The 16,320-nt window shown below is 36.5% G+C and overlaps 1 protein-coding gene across 1 annotated transcript; it reads left to right on the plus strand.

The window, feature by feature from the left end:
* The first annotated feature begins 2,776 nt into the window (after window positions 1-2,776).
* Window positions 2,777-12,175, plus strand: LOC107707609 (stonustoxin subunit beta-like). The gene is made up of 4 exons (XM_016511688.1): window positions 2,777-2,856; window positions 9,008-9,286; window positions 9,735-9,794; window positions 11,536-12,175. The coding sequence occupies exons 2-4, from the start codon at window positions 9,028-9,030 to the stop codon at window positions 12,057-12,059; spliced, it is 843 nt and encodes a 280-aa protein (XP_016367174.1). The 5' UTR covers window positions 2,777-2,856; window positions 9,008-9,027; the 3' UTR covers window positions 12,060-12,175.
* Window positions 12,176-16,320: the final 4,145 nt, after the last annotated feature.

The raw sequence follows: 16,320 nt of genomic DNA on the forward strand, positions 1-16,320 counted from the left end.
AATAATTTTTGTGACAAAGGTCAGAACTCCTATTATGATGTAGTATATGTTTTGAGGTGCACTCTTGTCATACATTGATCTATTACTGTTCCTACATAATTTGTAACAAAAAAAAAAAAAACAGTGATAAAATATCTATTTAGGAGTCTTAGACCTTTCCAACGATATATAGTTTGTCATAATTAGATTAGGATTTAACTGTAATATACACTCTAAAAAACACTGGGTTGTTTTTTCAACCCAAATGCTGGGTTGAGACCGCTGGGTAAGGACGTTGGGTTGGTTTAACCCAATTTTGGGTAGAAAATTGGTCTTGATCAATATCCCAGCGGTGCTGGGTTGGGAACGCGGACGTGAAAGAGAGCATGCACGTCACGTTAACGTCGGACGTATCTCGACGACACCAGCGCGAGAAGCCGCCATGTTTCTCGGCGTCTTTAGATGGAAGCGAGAGCGAGTTAAAGATGGTTTATGGTAAGTAAAGATTAAAAATGTAAAGTCATCATTCATTGTTTGCGTCCGGTAGTATCTTGAGATTTCATGGAAGGAGGAAATATTCCGAGAAGAGCTTATATTGAAAAATACGCGGCTTTCGCCTCAGAAATAGTCTTAATAGTCTCCCCTCTTTTACTGAACGGAAGAGGTGCTTTTAATATAACGTCAGTGAGTGTCTTGTCATATTTACATAAGATTTGACAATATTTACATTTTTTGAGGTGTTAAGAGAGGGTTCTTGACATATTTACATGTTAATTCGTTATCATCTTTTTCGCGGTTGAATTGAACGTAGTTACCTAATGGAAACGGCGTTATGTAATAAAGACTAGCCTAATTATTTTGAGGCTCTTAATAATTCCATCATGTTATCAATTTTCTTTTTTTTACTAGGAGTAAAATTATTTTTTTTGTAGATGTTGAAAGCCAGAGACATAGGAGAGCATCATTCTTTTGAGATTGATGTGTTATTTTTAGAAAATCAATTTTTCTGTTGTCTCCTACCTGTTTACCTCACATTTTGATGCAACAACAGTATGATTACGTGTTCATATTTTATGTAAACCATTGATGTCTGTGTTTTTCATTGCAGAACTCAAACCAACGTTGGAGTTAATACAGAACCCTATGCCAATATTTATATATGAATAAATCTTAAATTATATCATAGCGAACATGTCTGTTCAGAAGAAAATACTGGTCTCCCAGACTTGCAATGGAGGACAAAAATTAAAAGAATATTAAATATATTTATTTGTGTTCCAAAAATGTGCAGAGTTTGTATGGGTTTGGAACAACACGGGCAGAATAAATTATGACCATTTTCATTTTTTGGTGAACTAACCCTTTAAAGAGCAGCCCTCCACGTACATGAAAATTTGTGAGGTATGTGAATGTCATGTCTGTTTTAATGTTTTTGTATAATATTTTTATACAATATATAAAATTGACCAAAAAAAGTCAAATTTGATCTTAAAAGTTCACTTCATTTATAAACTCTGTAGCTGTTAATGCCATACTTTTCTGCATTTCTTCTTACATGCATGTTACTTTTGACTGTTTTCTCTTGTTTTAAATAAATATTTACCTTTTGATAGTCATTCTGTGTGTGTAAAAGTGATTTTAAAATTAACAAGATTTGTAGGTTTAATGTCTAGCTCGATTTGGGCCAGCAGTGTAGTAATTTTAAACCATAAAAAAGCAACCCAGCATGCTGGGTCAAACATAATATCCCAACTTGTTGGGTTAAAACAACCCAGTGCTGGGTTCGTCCCTTTTTGACCCAGCACTGTGTTGCCAAAATAACCCAAATTGGGTTGTTTTTAACCCAGCAATTTTTAGAGTGTAGTAGTAAAGTTTAGTAGTAAACTTCTACCAGCGGTTAAGGGGTTAAAAAATGTGGTTAAACACGTTTATAAAAAAAATCATACTTTTTGATATTAATTGTTTGCACTGTGTGACTAATACTAATATTAAATTTCTGTTCATACCTGATTCCTTGTTTTTAATCATGTAAAATTTAGGGAAATGCATTGAAGGCAATTAGGGTCAATTTGACCCGCTCCATCAAAATCGTACCCAGAAATCGAACTTAATATAAGGGTTAAAAAGGTCTAAGATTCAAACTTCAGTATTTGACCTCTTATTTTATTTTGTAAATCTTATAGTGCCAGTTATGTCTTAATTTGTGTCAGAAATGAAGAAAAAATGTTCAGTTGCATCCACTGAGAAAAATGAAAAAGAAAAGAAAAGTCCTGTACCATCATCATGAAAATGCTTTACAAAACAACATCCCTCAGGGTTCTTAGTTCAAAAGTGTGCAGATTTGGAGAAACATTGATAGATTCTCATATGTTTATGTATAATAGTGTATATTTACAATGCAATGCTAATCAACATATTCATTATGACAAGAATTAGTTCTGACTTTACAATAAACTGCCAACTGTCTTCTTTCAAATGAGACCATACTTATACTTTTAGTGCAAAGGCTTCATGAGCTGTATCTGTTTTAGTTTGGGTATACAATTTCTTGGGATTTTTTTCAAAGGCTAAGAGGTTAACTATATATTTCAGTGTGGTCTGTCTGTCTCTGTTCATCAACTTTTTCAGTGTTTGTCTCTTTTTTTTACCTGTAGTTTTGCGATCATTCTACTGAAAGGCATGACAGATAACATACAATAAATCTCCATTCCCCTTTCCTCTAGAAAAACTGGTAAACCTGTTGAACAGGTTTAGGTTCCAAGGAAAGCTCCACCCCTCCACAGTCCTTCGTGAAAGTGTAGAATTGAAAGGATAACATCTGTTCAAGACACAAGTTCAGTGAAGGAACAAGAAACATCTACATCATCATTGTTCACGGTTAGTAAATACTAAATCATAATGTACTAACTAATAGATATAGATGTATTTTAATTTCATTTTACTTTTGATTTTGATTGCTAACACAAGAAATCAGTTATTTGACGACTGGCTGAGTTGCATTAGAAGTGTGTTGTCACCATGTCCAAGAGACATCATTTCACAGATCTAATATACTGATATCTATGCGATTTCTTTCTAATCTGATTATGTTCAGAGACATAACCAACTGTGTTTATGTGAACTGGAGAGATTACATGAAAGGGCTCTTCACATTTGTGTGTTCAGAAAACCATACCAGAAGTTCAAACTGACAGACTTTTTAAACGCATGTTTTATGAGTTCGTCTGCCCGTTTAGTCTTAATAGTTAATGGTAAATGAACTTGGACTCGAACCCTGAGCTCATCCCCCGTAACATGAAGGAAGAAGGAAGTAAAGTCCTTCACCATAGTCTCATTAGGGCAACAAATATGTAGTAATATTTCAGTTAAAGTCAGTTAATTGATTATTCAGTGATGTCATCATCCAATTCATATAGCACACCTGTACATACAATGTATTTTATTTTTCAATATATTTTTTATTTTTAACGTATTTATCTATTTTTTTGTTTATTTATATATAGATATGTGTATTTTATTCACATCTTATTTTTTATTATATGTGTGTTGTTATCTCTGTGTACTGGAAGCTTGTGACACCAAAAAAAAAATTCCTTGTATGTGCAAACATACTTGGCAATAAAGCTCTTTCTGACTTCTGATCCAGTTCAGTGGCCTGTAGCACGAAGCCGGTTTCAGTTTTTACCCATTTAAGTTCCCATCTGAGTTTTCGGGCTCAAGAAGATGGGTTGGTTTTGAGCGGGTTTCGTTTTATTCTGGGTTAGAGATCGCAAACCCAAACTGGACCTGTGAGCAAAGTGACATATATCTGATGCAATGAAGACACTCCCCCATATCTCTCGTTCAAAATTAAAGCAACAGTCAAAGAATTTTAGAGAACAAATTGCCCGACTTTTGCAGCTACTTATTTATTATATTGATATTATATTAATTGTAATTGTTTATAATTCATATAATATATTCATATAATTATTATATTGTTGACACACTTTCGAAAGTGTTATTTTAACTCCAAAATGGAGGGAGTCATATATACATTTCAGGAGTGTTAAATTTGACTCGAATTGAGTTCATTGTACACTGGCTTTTTTTGCTGCGTACAGGCCACATCTCTCTTCCAATATTGTCTGTGCAATCAATAAAGCTGACAATATTTCCAGAAATTAAGCGTTCCCAACTAAGCAAGGTGACAGTGGCAATGAACCAAAACTCTATCGGTGACAGAAATGGAAACAAAAAACCTCGTGAGAAATCAGACTCATGGTCTCCTCTGGCCAGACGAAACCAGAATGGTGTGGTTTAATTCCAGGCTGCAACACAAGTCAGACTGTTGAGTGTTTACTATCATGTTCTTGCATTATCGACATTGTCCTGTTTAATACTGTAAAGCTGCTTTGAGACAATCTGTATTGTATAAAGCGCTATATAAATAAAGGTGATCTGACTCTGACTCTGACTCAGTTGACATGGTCTCCGCTAGATTTTTTTAAAGTCTAAACTTAGACCTTAGTTTATGTGATGAAAGTCGAGTCGACGTCGGCTAGTCGCTGATGATGTCATTAATGAACAAATAAGCCTGAGCCTGGAGCTGAGACTCGGCCCCGTCCACACGGAGGCGCGTTTAGCTGTATACGCATACATTTTGTATCGTATAGGCGTTTCATCCAGACGGATCCGGTGTTTTTGGAGAGTGAAACCGATATTTTTTGAAACCGGGTCCCAGAGTGGATAAATCTGAAAACGCCGCCCTTGCATTTTCGTGTGGACAGCGAGCGAATCCGTTTTCTGAAACTATGACGTCATCAGCCCACGTCTCGCCCCTAGTCAGACACCGCTACGTCACGTAACAGCAACAAAACCATGAACAAACACTGAACGATTGTCTTTTTATTAACTAACATTAACACAGATTAATAAATGTATTGTTCCATGTGCGTTTGTATACCGCGCGCAAGGGTTATGCGCATAGTCCAAGTCTTCTTTTCTGTTTTTAGTGTATCTCTGTGGCAGAATTACAGCACCACATGCTGGTCAGGCATGCATACTACATCGTATTGTGTCGGTTTCATGGTTTCGTGTGGACGCAGATATTTATTGAGACGAGGAGAAAAAAAAGATCGGATAGGGTAAGCTCTGCATGGCTTAGTATGGACGTAGCCTCAAACACCTTGTGTACAGCTATGGCATTTGACACAGCGCTGCCCACATGGCTATTGCTCCTATAACTGCTTTTTTCCTTTGTCCTTTGGGTCGTTATATTTCTCACACATTTCTGCTCGTTCTAAATCAGATAAAGTAGCACAGTAAAGATTACATTTATATGAATGCATTAGTGAGAGCGAATGTGTGTGTGAATGAATTCTACCTGGCAACGTCTCTCTACTAGTAGTAAAGCTGTGGGATTTAGTTAAGAAATATATGCTAGAACTTTTCAGTTTTTAAGCTATTTTATTGAAAAATCACAGAACAGTGTTGACAGTACATTTCCGCGCTGAATGATTCTGTGTGCTTGCGATCTGTGCGTGATGTACGAGCTACTGTCTGAAGCCGATGTGTGTGCGTTACAGTGCAGTAGCGCATTAGATTAGAACTAAATGTGGAAGCCCTCCAAAGATTTCTTAACCCTGTTGCGCCCTCTATAGGACCAGCGACTAGTCGACGTCAAGCTTAAAGCGTCATGGCAGAGCATTAAAGTCGACCAGTCGGTGCAACCCCTAGTCTCCGCTGACATTCAGGGCTGTAGAGGTCATCTTTAGGTGCTGATCCACCATCTGGACTGGATACAGACTGGATCTGGGTGGCTATTGTGACCTCGGAATAAGAATGATATTTTGAATGTCCTTACCCAAATCATTTATATAAATAAAAAACAAAATAGGTCCCAAAATGGAACCATGGGGAAAAACTTTAGATATATCAAGAAAATCAGATTTGAGGTCTTCCACATAAACACCGTCTCTGTATATCTAAAGTCTTTAGTAGTATTTAAAAAAAAAAAAGACAGGGAAAAAAATAATGGTCACCTGCTTAACCAGCTAAAAAGGTAGTGTAATTTTAAGGCTTAGAAGCTTAGCTTTACAGTGAATATAGGGGATATGATCAACGCTTAACAACAGCTTTTGAATTAGCTGATATATTAAAAGTGCTTAAATTTCACGTCGAGAGAGAGAGAGAGAGAATTACCACTTTAGGGTGAATTCGGGTAATCTGGGACATTTTTTGACTTCTGCAATTTATTATCTAACATATATATCAAAGATATCTAATGATATCTATCTAACACATTAGATCAGCATATTAAGCTTTTCTGAAATCCCTAAGATGCTTTCTAACCACACCAGAAGAAAGAATGTAGATATTATACCCAGAGGAGACATGCCACACCTATTAGTGTTTTTGTGCCAAAAAAAAAATTTCTGCCTGAATTTGATAATCTGCAGGTCACTTTGTAATCTGGGACATATGTATTAGGCCTAAAAAAGCCTATATTCACCATACTTTATGCATGCCAAACACAATATCACCAATTTTTTAAAAAGCATTATGAAAAAAATGACAAGTACAGAAATCTCAATAGGAAAATATATATTCCAATATCAGGAAAAATAATTTCTATCTCTACACAGGATTGACAATCTACTGTTAATTAATTTAAATGAATTTAAAACTCAAATTGTTTAACATTGTGTGTGTGTGTGTGTATGTGTGTGCGCGTGGGTGTGGGTGTGTGTGCGCGCATGGGTGTGTGTGCGTGTGTGTGTTTGTGTACAGAACATTGTCAACTGGCCTGGCCGCAGATCCTCCTCCTGCTCAGTGGTTTGAACTGTTGTACAGTGGTGTGAAAAAGTTTTTGCCCCCTTCCTGTTTTTTTAATTGTTTGCATATTTGTCATATTATGGCACACATTAGCCCTTATCATTAGACTTATAAAGTCCCTAAATGCACATTTCCTCCATTTGAAGACTGTCCCAGATTACCCAAAGCATGCTGTCCCACATTCTCAATCATATTTGATAATGTGGGACAACAAAAAAATGTTTGAAAGAAAAAAAACTAGAACACATTTTCAACACTTTAATACATATTTTGTTGCTTGAATAGATCACAAACATAATTTGACAACAATTAGGAACATTGTATTATTTATGACAGATTTATGTCCTTAACATTAATCTAGTCAGAATCCTATGTCACTGACCTTGTCATGCAATTCCCAGGGGAGCTTCTTGATTGACAAGTGCCCCGCCCCTTTCTGTGGAATCACCCCAATGAAGTCATGTGATTTCAGTCACATGACATCTATGCTAAAATTATAGTAAAAGTCCTGTTGACTAAATTTTGTTAGAACAGGAAATAAACATGTCACTGACCTTGTCATGCAATTCCCAGGGGAGCTTCTTGATTGACAAGTGCCCCGCCCCTTTCTGCGGAATCACCCCCATGAAGTCATGTGATTTCAGTCACATGACATCCATGCTAAAATTATAGTAAAAGTCCTGTTGACTAAATTGTGTTAGAACAGGAAATAAACACACTGGAACTTAGGTGTCCCAGATTACCCAATGTCCCAGATTAGCCCGAATTCACCCCACTTGAAAATGTGATCTGTAAAAGCATCGTACATAAGAGATGGTCTAGAGATCTCAACTAGCAAAATACAATAAGCATATCTGTTTTTGTTAGAGATCAAACAACAAATGACAAAAAATGCCAATGTAAACAAACACAATTGTACACTGTATGCACATTAGGCTTTTGCACCAGTAAATCACATAGCGATATTTAGAGCAGTTGACCTCAATTTGAACAAGTCCATGCACAATTTCATGTGATGCGCAGATCTTGAGATAATTTTTATGGAGAGCCATGACATGCTGCTTGGCTAAAGCTATTGTGGGAGGAGACAATGAGCAGTGAGTTTCAAGTTTAGGTAGTTAGTCATATGACCAAGAAAGCATAAATAGTTGCAGCAACAACTAGTGAGATTGGCAACTTTCTGAAGTTGTGCTTATTGTGTATCAATGGATACACAATTGTTCCATTGTGCTCAATGAATGCTCATTCTGGCTTCCCAATACATTACAACAATAGTGATGAAAAAAAAAAAAAAAAACGTGGACAAACCATTCACTCTTGTTCAATGTGAATGCCGTATGATGGAATATGAGCAGTCATTACATTCATTTATTCCGTCATCACCCGGGTGCTGATAGCGCGCGCGCACAGGTGAGACCTAAACAGCACATGTTGATATCTGTGTTTAAACTAAACTCATGTAAGCTTTGCCAGTTTAAACATTTAAAGGGTTAGTTCACCCATAAATGAAAATTCTGTCATTAATTACTCACCCTCATGTCGTTTCAAACCTCGACCTTCGTTCATCTCTTCGGAACACAAATTAATATATTTTTGATGGAATCTGAGAGCTGTCTGACCCTGCATAGACAGCAATGCAACTGTAATGTTCCCAAGTCCAGAAACGTAGCAAGGAGATCTGTAAAATAATCCATGTGACATCAGTTGTTCAACCGTAACTTTACGAAGCTACGAGAATCATTTTTGTGCCCAAAAGAAAAAAAAATAACTTTATTCAACAATTGAAACTTACAGGATATTTTTATAGTCGCTATAATAACTTCTTAACTGTCAAAAGATGAAGGAAAATTTGAATTCCCAGTAAAAAAAAAAATAAAAAAAAAATTGAGAAGTACAGTAACAAAATATTGTACTTGGTTACTTTACACCACTAAAACACACAAAAAACAGCATATTTTTGCTTACACTCAAAAAGGGGCATTTACATAATAAATGATTGGTATCTTGAGCTGAATCTTCACAGACACATTCTGACACCTGATACTTATATTACATCTTGTAAAAAGGAGCAGGACTTCTTTAACAGATGAGTTTGACTCTGAGAGTCCGGATCTGATCACAGCTTCATTTCATAATCCAATTAACATTTGAGAGCTTGAGTCCACAAGTTAAGAGAGAAACTAATTCAGATCTTTTTCTTGTTGTCCTGCAGCTGTGAGTCAGTGAAGGACGATGGCATCTGTTTTCGAGCTGCTTCTAAACTCACTGAAGGATCTCGGAAAAGATGAGCTGAAGGCGTTTCAATGGCACTTAAAGAAAAATCATAAAGAAATATCACATTCTGAAATGGAGGAAGCAGATAGGTTTAAAACAGTGGATATAATGGTGGACGTTTTTGGAGAAGAAGAAGCAGTGAAGAACACGGTGGAGATCCTGAGGAAGATGAACAAGAATAATCAGGCTAAGAATCTGGAGAAAAATCTCAAGCAAGGTAACAGGTTAAAATTAAACTATTCAGTGTACCGTTGAAAAAACATAATAATGAAACTAAAGACTTGATGTCTTTTTAAATATATTTGAAATATGAAAAAGGCCCAAGTTCTACTATTTTTCTATAACTGATGTCTCACAGAGAGAATGATTACAATGTGACAGTTTACAGAATAAGTGAATAACTGCTGGTTTCAAGTCAAGCCTTTGCTTTGCTGATGTGTTTGTGTGGTTTATTGTTACTGCATTTTCATTCTGATCTCTCTCTCTTACACTTGATCACAGTTATTCCTGCAGGCACTCTTCTTAGATAAGATAAGTGTGTTGTGCTTCAAACAGCTCAACACACAGTAGATACTCTTGGATGCTCATGGCCACTTGTAGATGACATGTAGATGACACTTCTACAGGTATTGAGTTGAACTTAATGCTTTACTTTCTGTTTGCAGAAACAGAGAGAAGCACTTCACCCTCCCCGCATGGAACATCTTCTTTAACTAACGTTCCACGTAAGAACACAATATTTGTAACACAAAAAGGACACTACAATGCTGAATTTGATTACAGTCTTTCAATGTTCCTAGATTTATATATTATTACATTAAACATTCTTCTGTGAACCCCCTCTCTCACACCTTCTCGATTAAGGGAAAATATTTGCCCCTTAAATTGATTTACAGGTGCATTTTTTTACCTTTATAAAGGCAAAGTTTTTCTAACCTTAACAAGAAATTATGGTAAAAACTAAGTGATACTATGAAATATTAAACAAAAAATGCCAGTAGGTGGTGGCAAGTCACTGTCTCATGTTACATTATGTAAATGTAAGAAATGTGTTTTGTGATATCAGTATTTACAACCAAACATCAGATTAATTTTTTTATGATTTTAATAAGAACTAAAATGTGCCTTGCATGTATTCACAGACATTTTCATTATAAACAGTAGAATATATATACTGTATATATATATATATATATATATATATATATACAGACACCAGATATAATTTTTGATAGTTTTTTACTAGTGGGTGAGGACACTATAGTTCTTAAATGTAAGTGAGGATAGCAAAATAAAGTAAACTGTGACATACTATACCGAAAAATTCTTCATACAGTGGACTACCAGTAAAATTGATAAAAAATTTCCCACCAAAAATTATTCAGACACTTTGACCTGACCATGTTTTGCTTAAGTGTTTTTTCTTTAATTGCTAATGCGACCTTTTTACACCACAGACTGAACAAAATTAAGCATTGCTTGGTAATTAGTTGACCTAAATTGGTATTATCTAATTGTTTATTTTAATTTAACAGCTGACAGCTATTCAGCCGAATTCATTACATACCTTTCTAACAAAGTTCTTCTGACATTATGATAAGATGAATTTGTTCTGACACAGTTTAACTCTGAGTTCTTGTCACATTTTATTACCATTTTCTAAACTATAGTGAATAAACTGAGATATTGTGAGAAATGTTGAAGGTGTCTGAATAAATTTTGGTTTGATTATATATATATAGGGTAATCAAATGCTTGAGCATGAGACAGTTGTTGATAAATCAGTGATGAGAAAAAGCACAAACTATTTTACAATTTTATTGAACTAAATTTCATTAGAAAACTAAGACTTAAAAAAACAAACATTTGAAGATAGTATTTATAACTGAATCATGCATGTTTTCTTGGCACACACACACACACACACACACACACACACACACACACACACAATAAACTTGAATATGGCTCACCTTTGCTTGTACTCTGCCGCTCTTAATACAGTTGTGAGAATGGTTCATTACAAAAAGTCATTTAAAAGCCATAATTATAATTACATAAAACAACTGATTACACATTTAATGTAATCCCTTATGATTTAATCCAAGTCTTTTGAAGCAACTACTTTGTAAGATGAACGAAGTGTTCATCTTAGATGTCAGATTCCCTCTCGCATCAAATTTCTGATCAGATCATGTCTACAGCAGCCAAATCAAATATGGTGACACGTCAATTATACAAAATAGTGTTTGTGTCTAAATAGTGGCTGTGTCAGGATTTAGGCTTTTAGAAGAGACACTTTTCTAAATACCTTCTGTGTTGGAGGATTTCTGCATGGGTTAGCAATGGATGCTGGGATGATTTTCTCTCGACATGACAATGACACTCTGTTGATTCATATTTGATTCATATGAATATTCACACAGATTCATATTTCCTGATTCTGGTTTGTTTTGTCTCCATCAGATTCCCTTCAGCTCACTCTGGATCCCAACACAGCATATAAACACCTCTGTCTGTCTGACAACAACAGAGAGGTTTCTTACACAAAGAAAGTCCAGTATTATAGTAATCATGCAGACAGATTTGATTATTATCACCAGGTGTTGTGTAGAGAGAATGTGAGTGGACACTGTTACTGGGAGATTGAATGGAGTGGTGATGGTGTGTATGTATCAGTGTCATATAACAGCATCAGCAGGAAGGGAGTGGAAGATGAGTGTGCGTTTGGACACAATGATAAATCCTGGAGTTTGTACTGCTCTCCTGACAAATACACATTCATACACAATAACATCTGGAATGATCTCCCTGTAAAGCCTATGGGCTGTCGTAAAATAAGAGTGAATGTGGATTACAGTGCAGGAACTCTGTCCTTCTACAGGGTCTCTGACACAATGAGCCTCATCCACACAATCCAGACCACATTCACTCAGCTGCTCTATCCTGGATTTTATCTTGATTTTAAATCATCAGTGAAATTGTGTTAATGAATCGAATAGATTATTGAGAGAATCAGTAACAGTGAGAAAACATTAATACTGCAGCCGACCTTCTGTCACTGAAATAGCATGCCTGAATAAATGTGTGTAATAAATCCTCCTGTCAACCATAAGATCAGTGTGTTTGGGTTTCATTATGAGTAACAGTGCTTTTCTCAAGCTCAGTTTGTGTTAATGGAGATCACCTATATTTAGTTCTTATTGTAGTGTCTCATAAATCATTTATAATTTATGTAGAATTGGGATCTTATAATCCAAATGTAATTAGGGATTCATGCACTGAGGATTCTGCAACATTATTGTATTTGTAATGTTTTGTCAATTGCTGTTTTTGGTCCTAATCATGTCTGGGCATCAAGACCGTAAGTCACAGAAATCCTGGAAATCAAAACAACTACTCCTAGACTGCTGGTCCAATTCACTCAAAACTCAACAATATGCATTGTGAAGATATTAACAGGCTTCACACATTTGTAATGTATTGATCTGTATCTGCTGAACAGCATGTCCAAACCTAACAGATCCTGATACACACAGATGAGAGGATATTCAGAGGACAGACACAAAGATGATCAAATCTGGCCATAGGGGGTGCTACAACTCAAAACACTTGCAGCTCTGCAGCCGTATCATCAATCAAGTTAATTATTTCTATTCATATATTCATCAAATGCTAACATATGCTTTGCATGTCAGTGATGGCCACCAAGCATGGCCATCAAAATCCAATGAAATTTCAGCAGCTATTTCTATTCATATATTCATCAAATGCTAACATATGCTTTGCATGTCAGTGATGGCCACCAAGCATGGCCATCAAAATCCAATGAAATTTCAGCAGCTAATGATGTCAAATTCAGAATGTCGGACTGTTACAAAAATGAACATATTTATGTATACAGTATTGTCACAATTAGGCTGTGGATCAAATCTTGTGAGATTCAGCCATATGGTGGTGCTATAATAAGCAACATTTCGTTTTTGCTAATAACTCTGTATTCTAGTGATGGGCGCTTTTGAAACTGCTCAATGAAGCTTTGAAACCTTACGAATATATTGTTTTGAATCAATAGTTCAGAGCGTGTATCAAACTGCCAATGTCATGTGATTTCAGTAAATGAGGCTTCGTTACATCATAACTGTTTTGGAATGTCAATGGTTCACCGCTGGGGAGAGATGATCTCTGTGAAGGCATGAACCATGAGGATTAAGTGAGAGATCCGTTGAGGGCGCCAAAGGTCTTGTGATTGTATTTACACTTTACTGCACGATCTAATCCTTGTTTACCGTTGGCTAAACAACATTTAATTCAGGAGAAGCAGTCAAGCAACAGAAGTGGACAGCAGCTTTTTGTTTCTTATCTCATTAGATTTTAGTGCAGTTGTCATTGCTAGGAAACGTGAGGATATTTACTTTTTGTACAGTGTGTTCTCATCTGTTTGTTTTTATTACCTATCTTCACTGTGTGCTTTCTAATCTCTAATCTTACCACTAACACTTGTAAATCATGCTCCATACACTTGAGGCAGTGCAATTCTAACAATCTGAACTCTGTTTCTATGTCCTCTATTACTTTACTCTCTACTCCTATTGTTATCTGGAACTGCCGGTTTGCTGTAAACAAAGCAGACTTTATTTCATCTATTGCTACTCATTCTAGTCTCAACTTCATGGCCCTAACTGAGATCTGGATCAAACCAGATCAAACCTCTCCACTAATTTCACCTTTTCCCACACCCCTTACCCAATTGGGAGGGGTGGGTACTCACTTTAAATTATTGGAAATTTGATACTTTTCCATCTCTAAGTCGTGGGCTTGGAATTATAAGGATCTATCTGACATTTTTGTCAAAATTTAGTTATTCACATATTCTTATTCTGTGACAACTTATTTACATGATGTGATGGGTTTTTTAAAGTTCTGTACCTTTTGGGACTTTTTATTTATAAAACAAAAAGGTTATTTCTACACAGTCGAACTCTAAATTGGTTCTATAAGGTTCTGTGAGCCAATCAGCACTTCGAATGCACACAAGTTGACCAATCAGGATCAACTTTCTTTGTCATGTCGCTGGACTGCTCCGCGACAGCAGGAAAGATTAAATGTTAAATATTTTAAGTGTTAAATATTTCAATAATATATAGTCAGTGAAACATTTGTCATTGTTTTTATCTTTTAAAGAAGTGATAATAAAAAAAATAATGTCTGTTTTTAATTCAATTTCAATTCAAGTTTTTTTGTATAGCGCTTTTCATGGTGCAAATCGTTAAAAAGCAGCTGTACAATATGTTTCTACAATATATTTAGTAGTAGCTTATCAGTGGTGACTATGTCAGTAAATGTACATATGGCAGAAATGTACGGAAAAATCAATTAAAGACGTAATCAAACAGACTACACTATTAACAGCAATTATTATATGTTGCAATCAAACTTATAGCAAAATGTGGTAGTTCTGTATGTTGTTTCAGGGTTGGCATCATCTGAGGTCCTCTGAGGGGTTGGGCATCATCTCTTCTCAGGTGTTCTGGATCCAGACTGAAGCTTGTGTAAATCCTAGTTACCACGGGATGTCATAACTCCAAGGTGGATGAAGTGCCAATAGTTCATTCGAATCACATGCGATTACTATTACCCACCCTGTTAAAATCCACCTTGGTTCTTCATGGAACCACAGTTGCTGATAAACAACCTTTATATTTGGAGTGCACAGAGTGTTCAGCATTCTAACTTTGTATCTACTAACGTTATATATATGTCATTTCAAATAATTTAAACTCATTTTGGATAACATTAAAAATGACTTTAAAACTGGTTTAAGTAAGGGGAAAACATACAATGCCATGATATACCTGACTATATTATTTTACGATTTGACAAAATGAGCTATTTGATAAAGCATATGGATAGTTGGCTGCAGCACAAACTGATTAAAAAAAACACGAGAACTGTGAACACGCTTTACTGCGTTCAGTAAGACAAAACGTCTCAGGTTACATGTAGTTCCATGAGAAGGGAACGAGACACTGCGTCCTCTAGAGGTCGCTTTGGGAGAACGCCTTCAGCGTGACCGGTGTCTGAAGCATGTCTGAAGCGGTGTCTAAACACGGTAATAACATTGGCTGGCGACAGCCTATGACGTCATTACCTGGCGTGACCAGGGTTTAAATTGGGCCGGGGCCGTCCGGGGCTGAGCCCCCACACATAAGGGCCTTTCACACCGCGGGAACCTTTTCATAGTACCAGAACTAATTGTGGAACTACCCACTTTTTGGCATTTTCGCACCGCCGGAACTGGGTGCGATTTTAGTTCCGGACTGCCTTTTTCGAGAACCAAATTAGCTCCTACTCCGGAGCAGGGTCTAACCGGCACAACTGGTACTAATCGTGACGTAAGTAGACATTGATTGGCCAAACGCATATGAAAACGCCCTCCCCCGCCATGATTTAAAACAGACTGAAGCTTGTGTAAATCCTAGTTACCACGGGATGTCATAACTCCAAGGTGGATGAAGTGCCAATAGTTCATTCGAATCACATGCGATTACTATTACCCACCCTGTTAAAATCCACCTTGGTTCTTCATGGAACCACAGTTGCTGATAAACAACCTTTATATTTGGAGTGCACAGAGTGTTCAGCATTCTAACTTTGTATCTACTAACGTTATATATATGTCATTTCAAATAATTTAAACTCATTTTGGATAACATTAAAAATGACTTTAAAACTGGTTTAAGTAAGGGGAAAACATACAATGCCATGATATACCTGACTATATTATTTTACGATTTGACAAAATGAGCTATTTGATAAAGCATATGGATAGTTGGCTGCAGCACAAACTGATTAAAAAAAACACGAGAAATGTGAACACGCTTTACTGCGTTCAGTAAGACAAAACGTCTCAGGTTACATGTAGTTCCATGAGAAGGGAACGAGACACTGCGTCCTCTAGAGGTCGCTTTGGGAGAACGCCTTCAGCGTGACCGGTGTCTGAAGCATGTCTGAAGCGGTGTCTAAACACGGTAATAACATTGGCTGGCGACAGCCTATGACGTCATTACCTGGCGTGACCAGGGTTTAAATTGGGCCGGGGCCGTCCGGGGCTGAGCCCCCACACATAAGGGCCTTTCACACCGCGGGAACCTTTTCATAGTACCAGAACTAATTGTGGAACTACCCACTTTTTGGCATTTTCGCAACTTGTTTATCGACTTGTTAATAGCAATTTGCTGTGGAATATGT

Source organism: Sinocyclocheilus rhinocerous, unplaced genomic scaffold, assembly GCF_001515625.1.
Source record: "Sinocyclocheilus rhinocerous isolate Xijiao unplaced genomic scaffold, SAMN03320098_v1.1 scaffold1737, whole genome shotgun sequence".
NCBI classification, from domain to species: Eukaryota; Metazoa; Chordata; class Actinopteri; order Cypriniformes; family Cyprinidae; genus Sinocyclocheilus; species Sinocyclocheilus rhinocerous.